The 19,666-nt window shown below is 39.9% G+C and overlaps 2 protein-coding genes across 2 annotated transcripts in view; both read left to right on the top strand.

Moving 5' to 3' along the window:
• Nucleotides 1-19,666, top strand: part of LOC132177655 (protein NO VEIN) — a 50,272-nt gene that overhangs the window by 22,132 nt on the left and 8,474 nt on the right. The window contains exons 7-11 of the mRNA XM_059590071.2: nucleotides 8,637-8,849; nucleotides 12,951-15,224; nucleotides 15,922-16,034; nucleotides 17,384-17,786; nucleotides 17,870-18,187. Coding sequence (XP_059446054.2) covers nucleotides 8,637-8,849; nucleotides 12,951-15,224; nucleotides 15,922-16,034; nucleotides 17,384-17,786; nucleotides 17,870-18,187 — 3,321 coding nt within the window. The remainder of the gene's footprint in view (nucleotides 1-8,636; nucleotides 8,850-12,950; nucleotides 15,225-15,921; nucleotides 16,035-17,383; nucleotides 17,787-17,869; nucleotides 18,188-19,666) is intronic.
• LOC148586577 (uncharacterized) lies at nucleotides 1,587-4,032 on the top strand. Its single transcript, XM_088515403.1, has 2 exons — nucleotides 1,587-3,673; nucleotides 3,910-4,032. The coding sequence occupies exons 1-2, from the start codon at nucleotides 2,569-2,571 to the stop codon at nucleotides 3,945-3,947; spliced, it is 1,143 nt and encodes a 380-aa protein (XP_088371529.1). The 5' UTR covers nucleotides 1,587-2,568; the 3' UTR covers nucleotides 3,948-4,032.

Here is a 19,666-nt window from a genome sequence, read left to right on the forward strand (position 1 = left end):
GGAGAAAACGAGTGTGGATAAACATGTGGGCTACAATGCTTATCTTCATCATGGAAAAGTCTTTGTATTCATGATGGTTTCGTTTTCCCAGTAGCAATTAGATTAAAATTGTTCTCCTATTTTTCGTGATTAAGCCTCTATAAAAGGACATGCAGTCCTTGGTTAAGTGGGGATCCAGAAAATCCAAATTGGTGAGAGCACTTTGTGGCATTTACAAAGTGTAGAGAGTTTTCTTTACTGGGTATTTGAGAGGGACAGTTGAGTGGGTGTACAAAGGGTTAAGGGCTTGGGTTTGGGGTATTAAACTTGAGTGGTTCAGACTTGTACTATTATACTCAATATTTTCCAATAGTAAAGAAGGAGACCGGATCACACCCCGTGGACGTAGGCATATTGCTGAACCACGTAAACTTTATGTATGTGTGTGATTGGTGTGTTCTCGTGTGTTTTTTTTCTAAACTTGTCTTTCGCATAAAGGGCTGGTGGGAAATTGGTTGCCAATTAATTATCAATTTTCCCAACAATTGGTATCAGAGCTTGGTTGCGGATTTCTACTCGTTAATAAGAAATGCAGTCCTTGAAGTTTGGGATTGAAAGGTTCGACGGGAAAATGAACTTTGGCTTGTGGCAAATACAAGTCAATGACATCCAATTTGGGCTACACAAAACGTTGAGAGGAGCATGTTTGGCAGATTGCTCCAAAAACGCTAATAGTGTTTCTCTCGCTGCAGTGAGAGATGATTATGATGATGCTCTTTGATAAGGGCATGCACATCCTTTGGCATGACCGCTAAAAATGTCAAGATAATGGATGTGTTCTATTAGCGGGTCCACATTTGCATACGAGACATTGGTTTGGTTTTTTTTATGTCGGGTATGTGGTGGAAAAGGGTGTTGATGGCTGATGAATTTCATGGGAACCAAACATGGAAGGAAGTTGCACCATATTTTTTAGCAGGATTTTTTCGACATATGCCAAAAAAGAAAATTCTTGGAATGGTTTAATTCTAAGTGCATGTGCTCTTTATGGTGGAGCATGATAATTCTTGTAGAATTATTACTGTTGGTGTAGATAGTGTTTTGTACGACATCCCAGGGCGTGGGGATGGGCATCGGTCAAGATGCGGACTTGAGGTCTCAGGTAGAGGTTGCCAAGTTTTCGCCAAGGTGGAGATTGTTGATAATGGCTCAAATTATCAACAAGTGTGAAGATAATTGCTGGAAAATATAAATATTCAAGTTAGTGGGCTCAAGTCATATTTATCTATAAGAGGATAAGGTTAGTTTTTGTTAGAAGAATGTAGAAGAATGTGTTAGAAGAATGTAGAAGAATGTATTAGGGTATGAGGGCAATTTGGTCATTTATGTATTCTCAAAGCTTATATATAATGTGTGAGGTAGGCTATGAATCTTTGAACAGCCTCCTCTTTTCTCTATACTTTATTCATAAAAACCTCTCAACATGGTATCAAAGCCTAGGGTTTATACCTTTTCCTGATATCTTATTCTTCTCTCCCAAATCTTTTTCTTTCTTTTAGTTTAATCGTTTTTTTTTTTTTCTTCCCCGGTTCTCTTTCTTTTTTTTTTTCCTCTCCCATTTATATTGCTACTGCTTGAACGTAGTTGAAGTGCTGGGCTTCAAGCCCGTGGTGGAAGATGGCGCTAGGTTCTCCATCGCCGGTGGTATGAACCGCCGTCATCTCCATGGGCCTTAAGTAGTCGTCGATGATCGGTTGGTGCTGTCTGTAGTGCTGTCGGAGGTGTGTTTGTCGTCGTTGGTTGTTTTCCGGCACGATTTGGGTGTCGCCGGCACGGTTTGGTTGTCGTCGGCGAGGTCTGGTTGTCTCCGGCGCAGTTTCGGCGAGATCTGGTTGTCTCCGGCGCAGTTTCGGCGAGATCTGGTTGTCGTCGGCGAGGTCTGGTTGTCTCCGGCGCAGTTTCAGCGAGATCTGGTTGTCTCCGGCGCAGTTCCGGCAAGGTCTGGCTGTCTCCGGCGCGTCTGGCTGTCTCCGGCGCAGTTCCGGCAAGGTCTGGCTGTCTCCAGCGCATTTCCGGCGATGTCTGGCAGTCTCCGGCGTGGTTCCAGCAGTTTTCACAGACAAAGATTGGGTGTTTGGCTCCGGGTTCCTGCTGTCGCGTATTCGGGATAAGGATATCCCAACCCTCAACCGGGATAAGGCTATCCGGTTTCTGGTTATCCCCTGTCCAGACCGGTCCAGCCCATTTTTCGGCCGGTTCAGTCCATTTTCCGGCCGGTTCAGTCCATTTTCCGGCCGGTTCAGTCCGGTTCAGGCCAGGTTCAAGCCGGTTCAGGTCAGTTTTTGCTAATTTCTCTCGGTTTCTTCTGGTTCACTATGGTTTAGACCTGTTTTTGCTCAACTTCAGTCCGGTTCAGGTCAGTTTTTGACGTATTTTATCGATTCTACCATGGTTTGAGTTGTTTTTGGTTGGCATTCATCATTGTCAGCAAGCTTTGCTTTGAGTTGGGGCTGTTTTGTGTGAGTTTTTTTTGGTAGTTCGTTGGTTGGTGGACTTGTGTAGTTGTTTGCATCTGGTTAGTGCATTATCATGGCTCCTCCTTCCGATTTAATTAATTCTGCCTCTATGGGTCCGGCTACTATGACACTTGTGAAACTTAATGGCAAAAATTATAGTTATTGGTCACGATCTGTGGAAGTATACTTGAGAGGGAAAGGTCTGTATTCTCACTTCGAATATGAGCAATCTCCGGAAGATGACTCCAAAGGCCTTTGGGACCAGGCCGATAATCAGATTATATCTCTTATGTTGAATAGTATTGAACCTCACATTGGATCCTCATGTCTCTATCTTCCTACTGCTAAAACAATTTGGGATCATCTCCGGCATATGTACTCTGGCGCTGGGAATATCACTCGAGTTTATGAGGTGTGTCAACGATATTTTGGACTAGAACAAGGTACTCAATCTTTAGATGAGTACTACAATCAGGTTGTGACCGTCTGTCGGGAACGAGACATGTATCAGCCACTCTCCACTGACTTGCAGAAAATGGAGAAGCAACGTCAAGATGTGGATGTGGTTCGATTTCTTCTCGGCTTGAAACCTGAGTATGAGTCTGTTCGTGCGCAGATTTTGGGAGGTTCTGGTCTCCCATTGCTTTCTGAGGTTTTTTCTCGGGTTCAGCGTGCTACTATTTCTGATCATGGTTCTTTGTTGAGCATGGAACGTACTGGTGATCGTGCTGCATTTATTGCTTCCCGTGGTAGTTATGGTGGTACCCGTGGGGGGCGTGGCAGTCGAGGTGGTCGTGGTTTTCGTGGTGGCCGTGATTTCCGGGGAGGTGGTCGCATTGGAGGTCGTGGGCCTCGCAAATGCACTCATTGTGGCCGTACCAATCATTCTGTGGAGTTTTGTTGGGACTTACATGGCACACCATCCGGGTTTGCCAATCAGGTTACTTCTCATGAGGGTTCTCTAGCCCCGGCTGGACCACTTGGTACTCCAAGCTCACCCCTTGAGAATGATCTCATCTCCATCCCGAAAGATGAGTATGCTCAGTTCTTAGCCCATAAGCAGGCCTCTTCCTCTTCCACTGCTACTCTTGCTCAGTCAGGTACTGCATCTCACTGTCTTTTATCCTCCACTAGCAACCCGTGGGTTATCGATTCTGGCGCCAATGAACATATGACTGGTTCGTCTACTTTCCTCTCTAATTATCATCCTGTCGCATCACCTAGAAGTGTCACCCTAGCTAATGGTTCCCTATCCAAAGTGGTCGGTTTAGGCACTACCCATCTGAGTCCTGACATTGAGTTGTTATCTGTTTTACATGTCCCTGGCTTTCCTTTTAATTTGTTATCTATTAGTCAAATCACAAAATCCCTTAACTGTTCAGTTAGTTTTTATCCTTCTCTATGCATTTTTCAGGATCTCAAGACGAGGAGGATGATTGGTATGGGGCATGAAGTTGATGGCCTCTATTATCTCGATCTAGCACCCACAATTTCCTCTCATGCGTTGCAGTCGTCGGCCTCCGCTCTTCAGTGGCATTGTCGTCTTGGTCATCCTTCCCTTTCTACATTGAAGCATCAAGTCCCCAGTCTTCGTCATGAGACGTCTGTGCCTTGCGAAGCTTGTCAGCTTAGCAAGCATCATCGTGTCTCGTTTCCGTCTCGTGTTGTTAATAGGGTTTCTAGTGCTTTTGAGTTAGTTCATTCTGATGTATGGGGTCCAATTAATATCGCAGCCAATAAATTCCACTATTTTGTGACCTTTGTGGATGATTTTTCCCGTATGACATGGTTATTTTTAATGAAAAATCGTTCAGAGTTATTTTCTATTTTCCAACTTTTTCACACTATGATTAAGACTCAATTTGCTCAGAAAATCCGTATTTTGCGTTCGGATAATGCTAAAGAATATACATCTCATTCATTTGCCTCTTATTTGTCTGATAAAGGCATTATCCATCAAACATCCTGTGCTCACACTCCACAACAAAATGGTGTGGCTGAACGCAAAAATCGTCATTTATTAGAAATCGCACGTTGTCTCTTAATTCATATGCATGTTCCCAAACAATTTTGGAGTGATGCTGTCCTCACCGCTTGTTATTTAATTAATAGGATGTCCTCCTCGGTCTTAGATGGTACCTCTCCTCATTCTCTTTTATATCCTTCTTCCTCCTCTTTCTCCTTGCCATTGAAGGTTTTTGGGTGTGTTTGCTATGTTCATAATTTGGGTCCCGGATTTGATAAGCTTGACCCTCGTGCTACTAAATGTGTCTTCCTTGGGTATTCCACAACCCAAAAGGGATACCGTTGCTATAGTCCGGTTCTTCGACGCTACTTCACTAGTGCCGATATCACATTTGTTGAGTCTCTCCCCTATTTTTCTGCTACTACCTCTTTGGGTGACCCTTCCCTTGAGCCTGATGTCGAGTCTCTTCCGCTGCCTATTCCTCTTCTCTCTGTGCCGGTCTCTCCTTCTCCTCCGGTCTCGCTACCTCACCACCAACCTGCTCCACTCCAAGTTTATCAACGCCGACTTCGACCATCAGCTCCTGCACCGCCATCATCATCCTTATCGTCTCCAGATCCGCTGCCTCCACATCCATCCGACCACTTGCCTATTGCCCTACGGAAAGGTACACGTTCTTGCACTACCCAACATCCTATTAGTCAGTTTGTCTCCACTCGTTCTTTATCCCCTACATTCTCTTGCTTTCTTTCCCATCTCTCTACTGTTTCTATTCCTAAGACAGTGCAGGCTGCAATATCTGACTCTGGTTGGAGGCAAGCTATGGAATTGGAAATGAAGGCCTTGCATCACAATGGGACATGGGAGCTTGTTCCCTTACCACCTAATAAGAAAACTGTGGGTTGCAAATGGGTCTACACAGTTAAGTTTCATCCTGATGGTTCGGTTGAAAGATTGAAAGCTCGGTTGGTTGCTAAGGGCTATACGCAAACGTATGGTATTGATTATGATGACACTTTTTCTCCTGTTGCCAAAATTTCATCTATTCGTGTTCTTATTTCCATGGCTACTAATCTTGATTGGCCCTTGTTCCAATTGGATGTCAAAAATGCCTTTCTCCATGGGGATTTGAGTGAAGAAGTTTATATGGAGCAACCACCTGGGTTTGTCGCTCAGGGGGAGTCTCCGGGCTATGTTTGTAAATTAAGAAAGGCATTGTATGGTCTCAAGCAATCACCGCGGGCATGGTTTGGAAAGTTCTCTGAAGCGGTACTGAAGTTTGGTCTGCAGAGATGTCAGACAGATCATTCAGTATTCCACTTACATACTAGTGCTGGCTATATTCTCCTTGTGGTATATGTAGATGACATTGTCATTACTGGGGATGATTCAGGAGGCATTGCCCGATTAAAACAATTCCTACAGGATCAATTTCATACAAAGGATTTGGGCAAACTTCGATATTTTCTAGGCATTGAAGTTGCTAGATCTCGAACAGGTATCAACTTGTCCCAGAGAAAGTATGCACTTGACTTATTAGAAGAGACAGGTCTTTTGGGTTCTCGGCCAGTTGATGTTCCAATGGATCCAAATAAGAAATTACTAAAGGATGAAGGTGAATTATTTGAAGATCCCGGCAGATACCGTCGTCTAGTTGGGAAGTTGAACTATCTTACTATCACCAGGCCAGATATTTCATATGCCGTTAGTGTTGTCAGTCAATTCTTGGAGGCTCCTCGGGTTTCACATTGGGAAGCTGTTACTCGGATTATTCGTTATGTAAAGAGACAACCTGGTCTAGGAATATTGTATAGACCAAATGGACATCTCAGGGTAGAAGGTTTTACTGATGCAGATTGGGCAGGTTCTCCTTCAGATAGACGGTCTACTACAGGGTATTGCACATTCTTTGGTGGTAATCTTGTAACTTGGAAGAGTAAGAAACAGACTGTGGTGGCACGATCTAGTGCTGAAGCAGAGTACAGGGCAATGGCTCATACGACTACTGAGTTGACATGGTTACAACATTTCCTTCAGGAGATCGGCTTCTCGACTACTACTCCTATCCCATTATCTTGTGATAACCAGGCTGCCATACATATTGCATCTAACCCGGTTTTTCATGAAAGGACTAAACACATTGAGGTTGATTGTCATTTCATCCGAGACAAGATACTCAATGGAAACATATCTACAGTATTTGTGAAGTCTGGAGACCAATTAGCTGATATGTTTACAAAGTCTTTATGTCGTAACCGGTTAGAGTTTATTTGTTCCAAGCTGGGCTTATATGATATATATGCTCCAGCTTGAGGGGGAGTGTTAGAAGAATGTAGAAGAATGTGTTAGAAGAATGTAGAAGAATGTATTAGGGTATGAGGGCAATTTGGTCATTTATGTATTCTCAAAGCTTATATATAATGTGTGAGGTAGGCTATGAATCTTTGAACAGCCTCCTCTTTTCTCTATACTTTATTCATAAAAACCTCTCAACAGTTTTAAAAGGAGTCCAAGAACAACTTGGAATTGGATTTTTGGAGAAAACGAGTGTGGATAAACATGTAAGCTACAATGCTTATCTTCATCATGGAAAAGTCTTTGTATTCATGATGGTTTCGTTTTCTCAGTAGCAATTAGATTAAAATTGTTCTCCTATTTTTCGTGATTAAGCCTCTATAAAAGGACATGCAGTCCTTGGTTAAGTGGGGATCCGGAAAATCCAAATTGGTGAGAGCACTTTGTGGCATTTACAAAGTGTAGAGAGTTTTTATTTATTGGGTATTTGAGAGGGACAGTTGAGTGGGGTGTACAAAGGGTTAAGGGCTTGGGTTTGGAGTATTAAACTTGAGCGGTTCAGGCTTGTACTATTGTACTCAATATTTCTCAATAGTAAAGAAGGAGACCGGATCACACCCCGTGGACGTAGGCATATTGCTGAACCACGTAAACTTTGTGTATGTGTGTGATTGGTGTGTTCTCGTGTGTTTTATTTTTAAACTTGTCTTTCGGATAAAGGACTGGTGGAAAATTGATTGCCAATTAATTATCAATTTTCCCAACAGTAAATTACATGCACCCTGTTAGTTTTGAATGCAATACTTCATCCTCTATCCTGTTCTTACGGGAGTAGTGCTGTTTAAGTTAGAGCACATTGGCTATATACACGTATGTGCGTGCACACACAAACTCTTGCACCATCAATCCATCATACCTACTCACATTGGGAATGCCATCATTGCATTCGGAAGCAACACAAAGCCATAAGAACTGTAAACTTGAAATATGTATTCATATGCTCTTGTATATATGATGTAATCTGGTATCGAACCATAAAGATTTGGCCTTTCACTTTGCGAAAGGTTTTTGGTGTCTCAGTATTAGAAAATCTGGAGTTTGGTTGTCCCTATAAGAACATCGGAGATATATACTCTATAGGCACTACCATAATATCATCAGAATTATATGCTGGTTACAAATAATTCAATTAGATATCTGGTGTATTACATCCTTTTTTTCTTCTTTTATTTATAATCGGTTCAATGTGATTACAATCTTTATCTTCTTTCTTTCTGCTTGTGGTATTACAGTCTTACAGGTTCAATGTCTGAATTTCTTCAATATAGTTATGGTCGGATTTGGCAAGCGAAATTATCATTTTGTTGAAAATTTGAGAATCTTAAATTCTTGTGTACCTGCTTGGTATTTGTTCCATTGCTGAATTTACTTTCTACCAATGTGCCTTAGCATGTTTATCTACAATTTATAAGCTTTAGCATCGTGGTGAAAAGCAAGGAAGAAATGTAACTACGTTTTCTGAAATGAGCCTAATTTGTAATATACTTTCAGGATCAAATTGTGACTTCTAGTTGTAGGGTTTTACATTCTCACTAGTTATCCTTTTAGTTAGTATGTCGTTTTGTAAAGCAGAGTGACAGAAGAAGATTATAGTGCCCCTGTTTGTTGGACTTGGGAAATGGGATCTTGTTTATAGTTTGCCTTCATGTCATCCATATCATTCTTGGTTTATAGTAATTCCTGAATTAATGGAATCTTTATATGTTCAATTTTATAACTGAATTTGGTTATAGGTTTTAAGTTCACAATAGCTGTGGAGAAGTCTCTGGTTTTTTTTTCCCCCTCAATAAATCAATCCATTTATTGTTCATTTGCTTCAGGTTCAAAATGCTGATGATAATATTTATCCGGAAAACGTGGAACCGACTCTGACATTCATTCTTCAAGAGTCGGGTATTATTGTTCTAAATAATGAGCAAGGCTTCTCTGCTAAAAACATCAGAGCACTTTGTGATGTTGGAAATTCAACAAAGAAAGGATCTAATGTTGGATATATAGGGCAGAAAGGCATTGGCTTCAAATCAGTATTCCGGGTAATCTTTGAACACTGTTATCATCATTCTTTGCTCTTTTTTTATTTTTTTATTATTTATTTATTTATTTATTTTTTTTATTTCTTTTGTGTAAGTAATAAACTAGCTATTGAAGTAATGAAAGAGGGTGTCACCCAAGTATTCAGGTTACAAGATATCATTCTTTATTTATTTATTTATATTTTTTGGTGTTTTTCTCTTCAAATTTAGTTTATTTTAGATCCTTACCCCAGACAAGGAATAGTTTTTTTTTCTTTCAAGAAAGCCGGTGTTGTGGACATTAAGGGCTTATTAGTTTAGTGGGTGGTGTTTATAAAATTATTTCTAAGGTCCTAGCAAATAGGCTGAAAACGGTATTGGAGAATATTATTTCTAGTTCATCAGAGGTTGACAAGTTATGGATTCTATTGTAGTGTGCATGAATGGTTTAGAGAAAAGGTGGAAGCACATTACTGCTAATGTTATTGTTGTAACGTAGCCTACCTCTCACATCTTATTATATACGTTTAGAGAAATATAACAATGACCAAAATACCCACAATCCTATTGACTCTTACAAACCCTAATAACTCTTCTAACACCCCCCCTCAAGCTGGAGCATTTATATATATATCATATAAGCCCAGCTTGAAAGAAACAAGCAAATGAAAAACATACTCTAACACTCACCCCCCCTCCCAGCTTGGATCACACAATATAAAGACTCATAAAAATAAAATAACAAGAAATTTCGCTAGAAACTTCAACGTTAGTCGAAAACTCGCCAAAAAACTGCAACGGGCAGTTTGTTATCGTTGCAAAACACCAAGGCGTGTAGGATCTTGCCAGAAAACACCAAGGATATTAGAAGCCACCGCAAAACACCAAGGTCAGTCAGAGCTCACCGCAAAACACCAAGAGTTGATCTAATGTCGCTGCAAAGCACCAATGTCAATCGAATCTCACTGCAAAACACCAAGACTGGTAGAATCTCGCCGGAAAACACCAATAACTACTGGTCAGAAACCACCACAAAACACTAGTCTAGTTAGATCTCGACAACCAAGAGTTTATCGGATCTCACCGTAAAACACCAAGGTTGGTTGGATCTTACCACAAAACTCCAAGGACAGTAGAATCTCACCTGAAAAACACCAATAATTGGTCGAAAACCACCACAAAACACCAAGGCCGGTTGAATCTCGCCACAAAACCGGTCGAATCTCAACAACTAACGATGATCATGTTTCCTGCGATTACCTAACAACAAACGAGAATTTGTAAACACTACTCTAGTACTCCCCTTGAGCAACAAACCCGATGGGTGCTCCATGTAGCCCAATCGAGTGATAAACCACCTGAACCAACATGAATTGTGCTAGAATCGCACTGAACCTGCTAGGAAGTTTTGAAGGAGATTTTAAAGTAGGGGTTTAAAGGCTCATCTGCCATAAAAGAGTATAAACATATTTACACAATCAACCTTTTGATTATTAGTAAATTAGCCAAAGCTATGTTTTAAAGTAGGCGTCAGGTCCTGATGGGTTTTCTATGGCATTCTTCCAAGTTTGTTGGGAGGTGGTGAGGGAGGATGTCGTGAAGGTGTTCAGTGCTTTTCAGGCTGGGGAGAGGTTTGAGAAGAGCCTTAATGCCTCTTTCATTTCGCTAATTCCGAAGGTTCTCGGAGCTACTAATCTCAGAGACTTTCATCCTATTAGCCTTGTGGGAGGTATCTACAAGATCATAGCAAAGGTGTTAGCGAATCGATTGAAGGCTGTGCTGGATAAGGTCATTTCTTAATCCCAAAGTGCCTTTATTAAAGGTAGGCAGATTCTCGATCCTGTCTTGATTTCTAATGAATGCCTAGACAGTCGGCTGCGTTCTGGGGAGCCAGGGGTTATATGCAAAATGGATCTAGAAAAAGCTTATGACCATGTGAATTGGGGTTTCTTGTTATACATGCTTAGGAGATGTGGTTTTGGTGGGATTTGGTGTTCTTGGATTGAACATTGTATTTCTTCGGTGCGGTTCTCGATTCTGATCAATGGCTCACCTAATGGTTTCTTCAGCAGCTCCAGGGGTTTGAGACAAGGGGACCCTTTATCTCCTCTGTTGTTCGTTTTTGTAATGGAAGCTCTAAGCAGAATGATTTCGGCGGCAGTGAACGGGGGTTTTATTGAGGGATTTCAGGTCGGTAATATTACTACTTCCCATCTTTTGTTTGCGAACGATACTTTTATTTTTTGTAATGCTAGGCCTACCCAGCTTCGGTATTTGCGGAGTGTGTTTTTGTTTTTTGGAGCTGTTTCCGAGTTGAAAGTTAATTTGGCCAAGTTGGAGATAATTCCAGTGGGGGATGTGGTACAAGTGGACAAGTTAGCTAGGATTTTGGGGTGTGGGGTTGCTTCATTGCCTGTAAGGTACCTTGGTTTGCCGTTAGGGGCCTCTTGCAAGGCTACACATATTTGGGATGGAGTTATTGAGAAGATAGAACGTCGGTTGGCCGGGTGGAAAAGATCTTATCTGTCCAAGGGGGGGAGAGTAACGCTTATTAAGAGTACTCTGATCAACTTGCCGACGTACTATTTGTCACTCTTTCCCATTCCAGGTAGTGTTGCAAAGAGGATTGAGAAGTTGCAGTGGGATTTTTTATGGGGAGGTCTAGGCGATGAGTTCAAGTTCCACCTGGTGGAGTGGGCGAAGGTTTGCACCCCGATGAAGGAGGGAGGTTTGGGTATCAGGAACCTTAGGGTCTTCAATCGCGCCCTCTTAGGGAAGTGGTTGTGGCGCTATGGGTTAGAGAGAGATTCTTGGTGGAGGGCTGTGGTGGATGCAAAATTTGGTAGTCTTTGGGGAGGGTGGTGTTCCTTGGAGCCGGGTGGTCCTATGGGGGTGGGGTTATGGAAGAACATCAGGAAGGGGTGGGCCACTTTCCAAAGGTTTACTCGATTTGAGGTAGGGGAGGGGTAAGGTGCGCTTTTGGCAGGATCTGTGGTGTGGTGATTTGGCTCTCAAGCATGCCTTTCCAAGTTTATTTAGCATTGCCTGCGCTAAGGATGCTTCAGTGGCGGAGCATTTGGAGGTGCTGGGTGGCACTAACCAGTGGAATGTGAACTTTTCTAGAGAAGCTCATGATTGGGAGGTGGAGGTGTTGGCTTTATTTTTCCAGGTGTTACATGCTGCTCAAGTGAGGCGAGGGTGTGAAGATAGGTTGTGGTGGAATTCTTTCAAAAGAGGCCGGTTCAAGGTCAAGCTCCTTTACGCCGCCTTGGCGAGTCCTGTTGGGGGAGGATTTCCGTGGAAGAGTGTGTGGCGTACCCAAGCTCCTCCGAGGGCGAGTTTTTTTGTGTGGTCGGCGGCTTTGGGTAAAATTTTGACCCTGGACAATCTCAGAAAGTGACGGGTGATTGTGACAAACAGGTGTTGTATGTGCAAGAAGACCGAGGAGATGGTAGACCATCTTCTCCTTCATTGCGAGGTAGCTTATACTTTGTGGAGCACCTTTTTCGGTCGGTTTGGGTTGTCTTGGGTGATGCCGAATAGGGTTTCGGATTTACTCGCTTGTTGGTGGTCTTTGGGGAGGAGGGGAAGTGCCACGGTGTGGAAAATGGTGCCTAAGTGCTTTTTTTGGTGTCTGTGGAGGGAAAAGAATAATAGATGCTTTGAGGATATGGAGGGGACTTGGGAAGACATTCTAGCCTCTTGCTTTCAAACTCTGTATCTTTGGACCGTTGCGCATGTCGTTCCAGTTTCGATTAGTTATGATGATTTTCTTTTTCGTTTTTCTCCTTCTAGTTAGGTGATCATATTGTATACTCCCAGTGTACATTGGGGCGCCTTTACGCTTTTTAATAAAACTTCTTATTACTTATAAAAAAAAAAAAGTACTCTACTTCTTTTAGACAATTGACATTGTAGTGGGAAAAGTTGAGAGACCTGGCATAGAGGTTGAATGTGGTACCCACACTTGGAAACCTGAATTACTTTCTGACTGTGAATTGTATTTTTATAAATATATATTTTTGTAGAAATGAGAGTGGTGGTTTACTTTTTGGTTTATTAAATTGATGGTTATACTATATACTTGAACAACTTTCATGAATGTGCGATGGTCATCTGCAGGTCACAGACTCTCCGGAGATTCATTCTAATGGGTTTCATATCAAATTTGATATCAGTGAGGGTCAAATTGGTTTTGTTTTGCCAACAATAGTACCTCCATGTGATATTGACTTGTATAGTAGGATGGCATCTGGTGACACTAATCAATTGGATGATAAATGCTGGAACACTTGCATCGTCCTTCCTTTCAGATCGAGATTATCAGACGAAACTGTCATAAAGAGCATTATGACTATGTTTTCAGATCTTCACCCGTCTTTGTTGCTTTTTCTTCACCGGCTTAAGCGTATTAAGTTCAGAAACTTACTCAATGATTCGCTCATTCTGATGCAAAAAGAAATCATGGAGGATGGCATTGTTAGGATTTCACATGGAAAAGAGAAAATGACATGGTTTGTAGCATCTCAAAAGTTGCGGGCAGATAACATTCGTCGTGATGTGCAAACCACAGAAATCTCTATAGCATTTACATTGCAGGAATCAGTTGACGGGGGTTATTTTCCACTTTTAGACCAACAGCCTGTTTTTGCATTTCTTCCTTTAAGAACTTATGGGCTGAAATTTATTCTTCAAGGTGATTTTGTTCTTCCTTCATCTAGAGAGGAAGTTGATGGAAATAGTCCCTGGAACCAGTGGTTGTTGTCTGAGTTTCCTGGTTTGTTTGTTGATGCAGAGAGATCTTTTTGTGCTCTTCAGTGTTTTAGAGAGAATCCAGGAAAAGCTGTGTCGGCTTTGATGAGTTTTGTTCCACTTGTTGGGGAAGTTCATGGTTTCTTTTCTTGTCTTCCCAGGTTGATTATTTCTAAATTACGTATGTCAAACTGCTTACTCCTGGAAGGAGGAAAAGAGAAATGGGTTCCTCCATGCAAGGTTCTAAGAGGTTGGAATGAACAGGCGCGCACTCTTCTTCCTAATGGTTTGCTTTGTGAGCATCTTGGCCTTGGATTCCTGGATAGAAATATAAAAATGTCTGATTCATTAGCAAGGGCACTGGGCCTTGAGGAGTATGGACCCACGATTCTACTTAAATTTATATCCTCTTTAAGTCACATGGAAAATGGCATTAAATCTATGGGCCTGAGTTGGTTGTCTTCTTGGCTAAATGCTCTTTATACAATGTCATTCCATTCTTCTGGACAAAGTTTCTTAAACTCTGATACAGAAATGGATCTCATAGAGAACCTCCGGAAAATATCGTTTATTCCCCTTTCAGATGGTACATACAGCTCAGTGGATGAAGGTACAATCTGGTTACACTCTGATGCGGTAAGCACTGGGTTTGATGTTGAGCGTGGACTTGAAGCTTTCCCAAATTTATTTACTAAACTTCGAACTGTAAATCCTGCCCTCTTTACTGCATCAACTGTTGGTAATGATAGTTCATGCGTGAACATGAGTTTGGTCGACAACATAACCAAGATTCTTTATAGAATTGGTGTCCAGAAGTTGTCTGCTCACAAAATTGTGAAAGTGCATGTCATGCCAGCTGTAACGGATGGCAGAAATACAAATAGTGACAAGAATTTGATGACAGAGTATCTTTGCTTTCTAATGATTCACCTACAGTCTAGCTGCCCCGATTGTCATCTTGAAAGGGAGTATATGATCTCTGAATTACGAAATAAAGCTTTCATTTTAACAAATCATGGCTTTAAACAACCTGTTAAGGTGCCAATTCATTTCAGTAAAGCATATGGAAATCCAGTCAATTTAAATAAGTTACTCAATGTTGTAGATATGAAATGGCATGAGGTTGACACCACTTATTTGAGGCATCCAGTCACTGAATCACTATCATGTGGACTAACGAAATGGAGGGAATTTTTCCAGGAAATAGGTGTCATGGATTTTGTGCAAATACTTCAAGTTCATAAGACTGTTGCTGATATATCTCCTACCATTTTTAGTAATCTAATGCAGAAAAGAGATCTGATTTCCCCTGAATCAATTGTCAAAGATTGGGAATCCAATGAATTGGTCCATTTATTATCCCTATTGTCCAAAAAAGGCATGCAGAAAAGTTGTATATATCTGTTGGAGGTTTTTGATACGCTATGGGATGGTTGTTTTAGTGACAAAGCTACAGGTTACTGCAGTCCTAAATCTGGTGGAGACAGCAAACCCTTCAAGTCCTCATTTATGAGCAGCATTTGTGATGTCCAGTGGGTTGCATCTAGCATGGATGATGAGCTTCACTATCCCAAAGATTTATTTTATGATTGTGATGCAGTACGCTCTATTCTTGGTGCTTCTGCTCCATATGCTGTTCCGAAGGTTAGTATGATTATGAACTGCAGATTTTTTTGTACATTCATAATCACACCACCTGTTGCATAAGGTAAAAATCTGCAGTTCAGAGCTGGCAAAGATGTGAATCTGGCTACTGGCTCTTTTTAAATGCTTGACATTGAAGGCATCTATAGAAGACTGCTAAAATCTGTTGCCTGCTGGCAACTGACAGGCTTTCGCAGTGGGTGACTGACATGGATCAGAAATGGGGTCCATGCCATTTTGGGTTTTGGCTTTGCCAGCTCTAGTGCAACACATCCCAGATGTTTAACTATTTAATAAATGTGACAACAATTGATGTGTAAAAGTTTGTGAATGCTTTATTTAGGCTGATATATATATATATACACATGTGCATGCGTAAAATCTTTTAAAACATATTTTCATCTGTTATGTTACTCAACAAGGATTTATTGCCTAACATCATGTGAGATGTGTTGTGGGACAACCCTAAGGGGTTAGCTTAATCGACTGGGGGCATTGCCTCATAAAGCGGATGTTACTAGTTTGAATTTCTCATTTCCCTTCCCCTTAGGGCCAAATGCCTATAAAAAATAATAAATAAATAAATCAAAGATGTGCCGTTTGACAAGCTATAAAAAATACCTATATAATGGGAGGACTTAGCTGACATAGATTTCTACAAGTTTTTTATTGTTCTATGTTTTTATTATTGAAACAGGTGAGAAGTGGAAAGTTAGTAAGTGATATTGGGTTTAAGATTAAAGTTACCATTGATGACATTTTGGAAACTCTGAAAGTATGGAAGAGATCTAAGACACCTTTCAAGGCCAGGTATTGCTCCATCTCATTCACCAAGTTAGTTCTTCGACATTTGTTAACTGAAAGTTAGATCATTTTGTTGTTAGTAACTGTCTTTCCTGCTGCCTATAGAAACTAATTTAATGCTTTTTTTTTTTTTTTTTACTACATAGGGCCATAATTGTTGATTTCTATGTGCTGATTAATTGAATTCTTCATTCATAATTTGCAGTATTTCTCTTTTCACATAAAAATCCGTTTGTGGTTTTGCTATTGCTTTTCTCTTCAAGAAAAGTATGTGTTGAGTTTATCAGTATCTTGGGTTTTTGTTCTGTTTTGAGCATGTTAGTGGTGTAACAGTCCAATGTATATTGCACCATATATAAGTTTTGTCCAGTACTGTCTTTCTTTTATTTATAGATGGTTAAAGAGTAGTGTATGTGTGTGTGTGTGTGTGTGTATAAATTATCATGCAATGGTGCCCACATTAGTGTGTTTCTCAGAGCAAACAATCAAACTGATGTCAATGCTTCAACCACGTGTTGTTCCTGTAGTATCGTTTGAGAACATCATATACTTGAATTACTCTTCTAATCATAGTCTGATTCTCTTTGAAAATGGATGTTGCTGTATTCACCTGAAATGGTTTTTGTTTGTTCACCACCTGACTGAATTTTTGCTTAGTGATGCCTTGCAAATATTGAAGCATGTTTCTCCTAATGTTGGTATGGACAAGTTTATGTAAATCTTGATTAGGACTTTAATGTGACTAAGGTAAGTATTGAAATAAATAGGAAGCAATAAATCCAGAGAAGGTTGTTGTCTGCATTCTTGAGATTCCTTTTTATAGTTTAGCTTTTATTTTTATCTCTTGAGAGTGCATGCAACTTCAGGTTATTTTTGTTTTTTTGGGTGCTGTTTGGTTGATGGGTGATATTTCTTCCACCTGTATTTTCTCCTTTGTGGAAAAAGTTTTTTCGGTGGAATAATTTTTGTAATTTATGAGATTTCTTGTGTACTTTCCAAGTTCTCTTGTGATACCATAAGTTCTGCGAACTTCTGTGCGTAAGCAAACCTGTGCCATGTCTTCTTGGATGTGTGTCAGCTGAGTCAAGGTTGGATGGTGTTAGAAGAGCTTCTTAGGGCTAAAAGGGTATTTTGGTCTTTGTCTTGACTTTCACAATATATATATATATGTCTTGGTATAAGGTGTGCTTAAAATGTCATCTTTTTATTCTCTTCACAATGGGGTTTCCGTATTGATGTTGTGCATTGATTGCTTTTCAGTGATTCCCCATCCTGCCCCCCACCACCCATTACCCAATTCTGATAAGCAAACCTCTGCTCATTTTAAATGGGTCCCAACCTTTTTTGTATGGCAGCATATCACAAATGTCAAAATTGTACACATTCATTTGGAATGAAGTGGCTACTTCAAAGCAGAAGATCACAGAGGAGTTACATTCAGGACCTTTTATATTTGTTCCATATGCCTCTGGTGCTACGCTTGATGATACGGTACCTGGTATATTCTTATCTCCTGAAGAAGTCTGTTGGCATGATTCAACTGGTTCTCTGGACCAAATGAAGGAGTTTCTTCCGCAATGCAGTTTGACAGCAGTGACCCATCACCTCTTAAGCAAGATGCTGAGCAATATTTATCCAGGCCTTCATGACTTTTTCATTGATGGCTGCAAAGTACACGAGACCCCTCCTCTCCAAAGCTATCAACAGATTTTGCAGCAATTATCTACTGTTGCTTTGCCTTCACAAGCAGCTAATGCAGTAAGTACTCAAATTTGAAGTAAAACCGCACTTGCAATAATTGTTTGTTTTAGTAAAACCTGAGTGTTCCTTTCATATCTCAGGTTTTCCAAGTTTTTCTCAAGTGGAGTGATGGACTGAAATCTGGACTCCTGAGCCCTGAAGATGCCATTTACTTGAAAGAATGTCTTATGAAATTGGAATTTATGGTGCTTCCGACTGAACAGGATAAATGGGTTTCCCTGCACCCTTCGTTTGGCCTTGTGTGCTGGTGTGATGATAGGAAGTTAAGAGATCAATTTAAGCATTTTGATAAAATTGGTTTTCTGTACTTTGGTGAACTTAGTGATGATGAAGAAGAGATACTTCGAACAAGAGTGTCTGTCCTCATGCAAACCTTAGGGATTCCTGCACTCTCAGAGGTAAGATCTCTCTCTCTCTCTCCAGAATCTGTTCTGAGAAACTTAAAAGAGTTTGATTAATTCTGTTTCATGTAACACCACTTAAGATATAGCTGCTGCCAAAGCATATCCAAGGCAAAAGAATGACCAGGTATGGTCTAGGAGTGTTAAGGCGGTTACGGTTAGTGGTGATTGGCGAAAACCGCTAACCGTAACGGCCTTAGCGGTTAGTAGATTTCACTAACAGCAACTGCTAACTGCCTAGCGGCTAGGCGGTTAGGCAGTTAGCGGTTAGCTACTAACCGCCGGTTAGTGGTTAGTGAAATAGTTAACCGTCCGCTAACCGCTTTTTTAAAATTGGGTTTTTTGGGCTTTTTTATTACTATAGCATTTTTTACCCTCATTTGGGCTTTTCCTGTTTACGAAACGCTTCATTTAATATTCGAGTCAAGTACGAGCCGAACTTATGCGAGTTGAGCCCGAACTCGCGCGCGAGCGGCTTGCTCTCTTAACACCCCTATAAGTAACACATTGTTGAATCTAATGTCAATTGCTTAATTTGATATTATATAATCATATGATCTCATTAAATTAGATCATATGATTAATGATTTAAATTATTATTATAATATTTACTTATAATTTTTTTTTTTTGAATTGAACTTATTATCTAATGGTATTATGGTAATGCTCAAACTCCTAAGTCCTAAATTCCTAATGATCTAATGGTCATACACTCATACTTAAATTATATGATCATATTATCTTACAAATCACAATTCATTTTAATATAATAAAACTATCTTAGATCTAAGAATCTAAGATAATGTGATGTATGTTTTCTAAGTATAAAGTATTTAATAAATAATAATGCTTTGATTCAATTGTCGTTATAAGCAACGTATTGTTTAATTCAATTGTGATTATCATTGTACAATATACATGAATAATATGAATCATATGATTAACTTGTAGACTTATGACTTATGAGTTATGTCATATTATATATGTATTATTTGTTATTATATAATCATATGATTTAATGATCAATTCATCATGTGATATAATCATATCAATTATAGTGATAATATATAAATTACTAAAATTATAATGATAATACATTAATACTTCAATTGTGGTTATAAGTAACACCTTAATTTGATATTATACGAATTATATTATTATTGTACATTAATAATATAATTAACTTGAATAAAATATTTGAATTGTCATTAAATCATATGATTAAGTATTGATCTTATACATTTAATACTCAAATTGTGATTTAATTATCTAAAAAAAAAAAAGTGTTATTTAATAATCAAGTGATTATGTTATATGTATAAATATTATTATAATTATAACTATAATTATAAAAATATATTATATAAAAAGGTAATTAGCGATTACAGTTAGTAAACCTAATAACCTCTAACCACTAGGCGGTTATAGCGGGTAGCGGTTATACAGTTAGATGGTTAAACAGTTAGTGGGCGGTTA

The sequence above is a fragment of the Corylus avellana genome, chromosome 4 (assembly GCF_965113065.1).
Source record: "Corylus avellana chromosome 4, dhCorAvel1.hap1.2, whole genome shotgun sequence".
Classification (NCBI taxonomy): domain Eukaryota; kingdom Viridiplantae; phylum Streptophyta; class Magnoliopsida; order Fagales; family Betulaceae; genus Corylus; species Corylus avellana.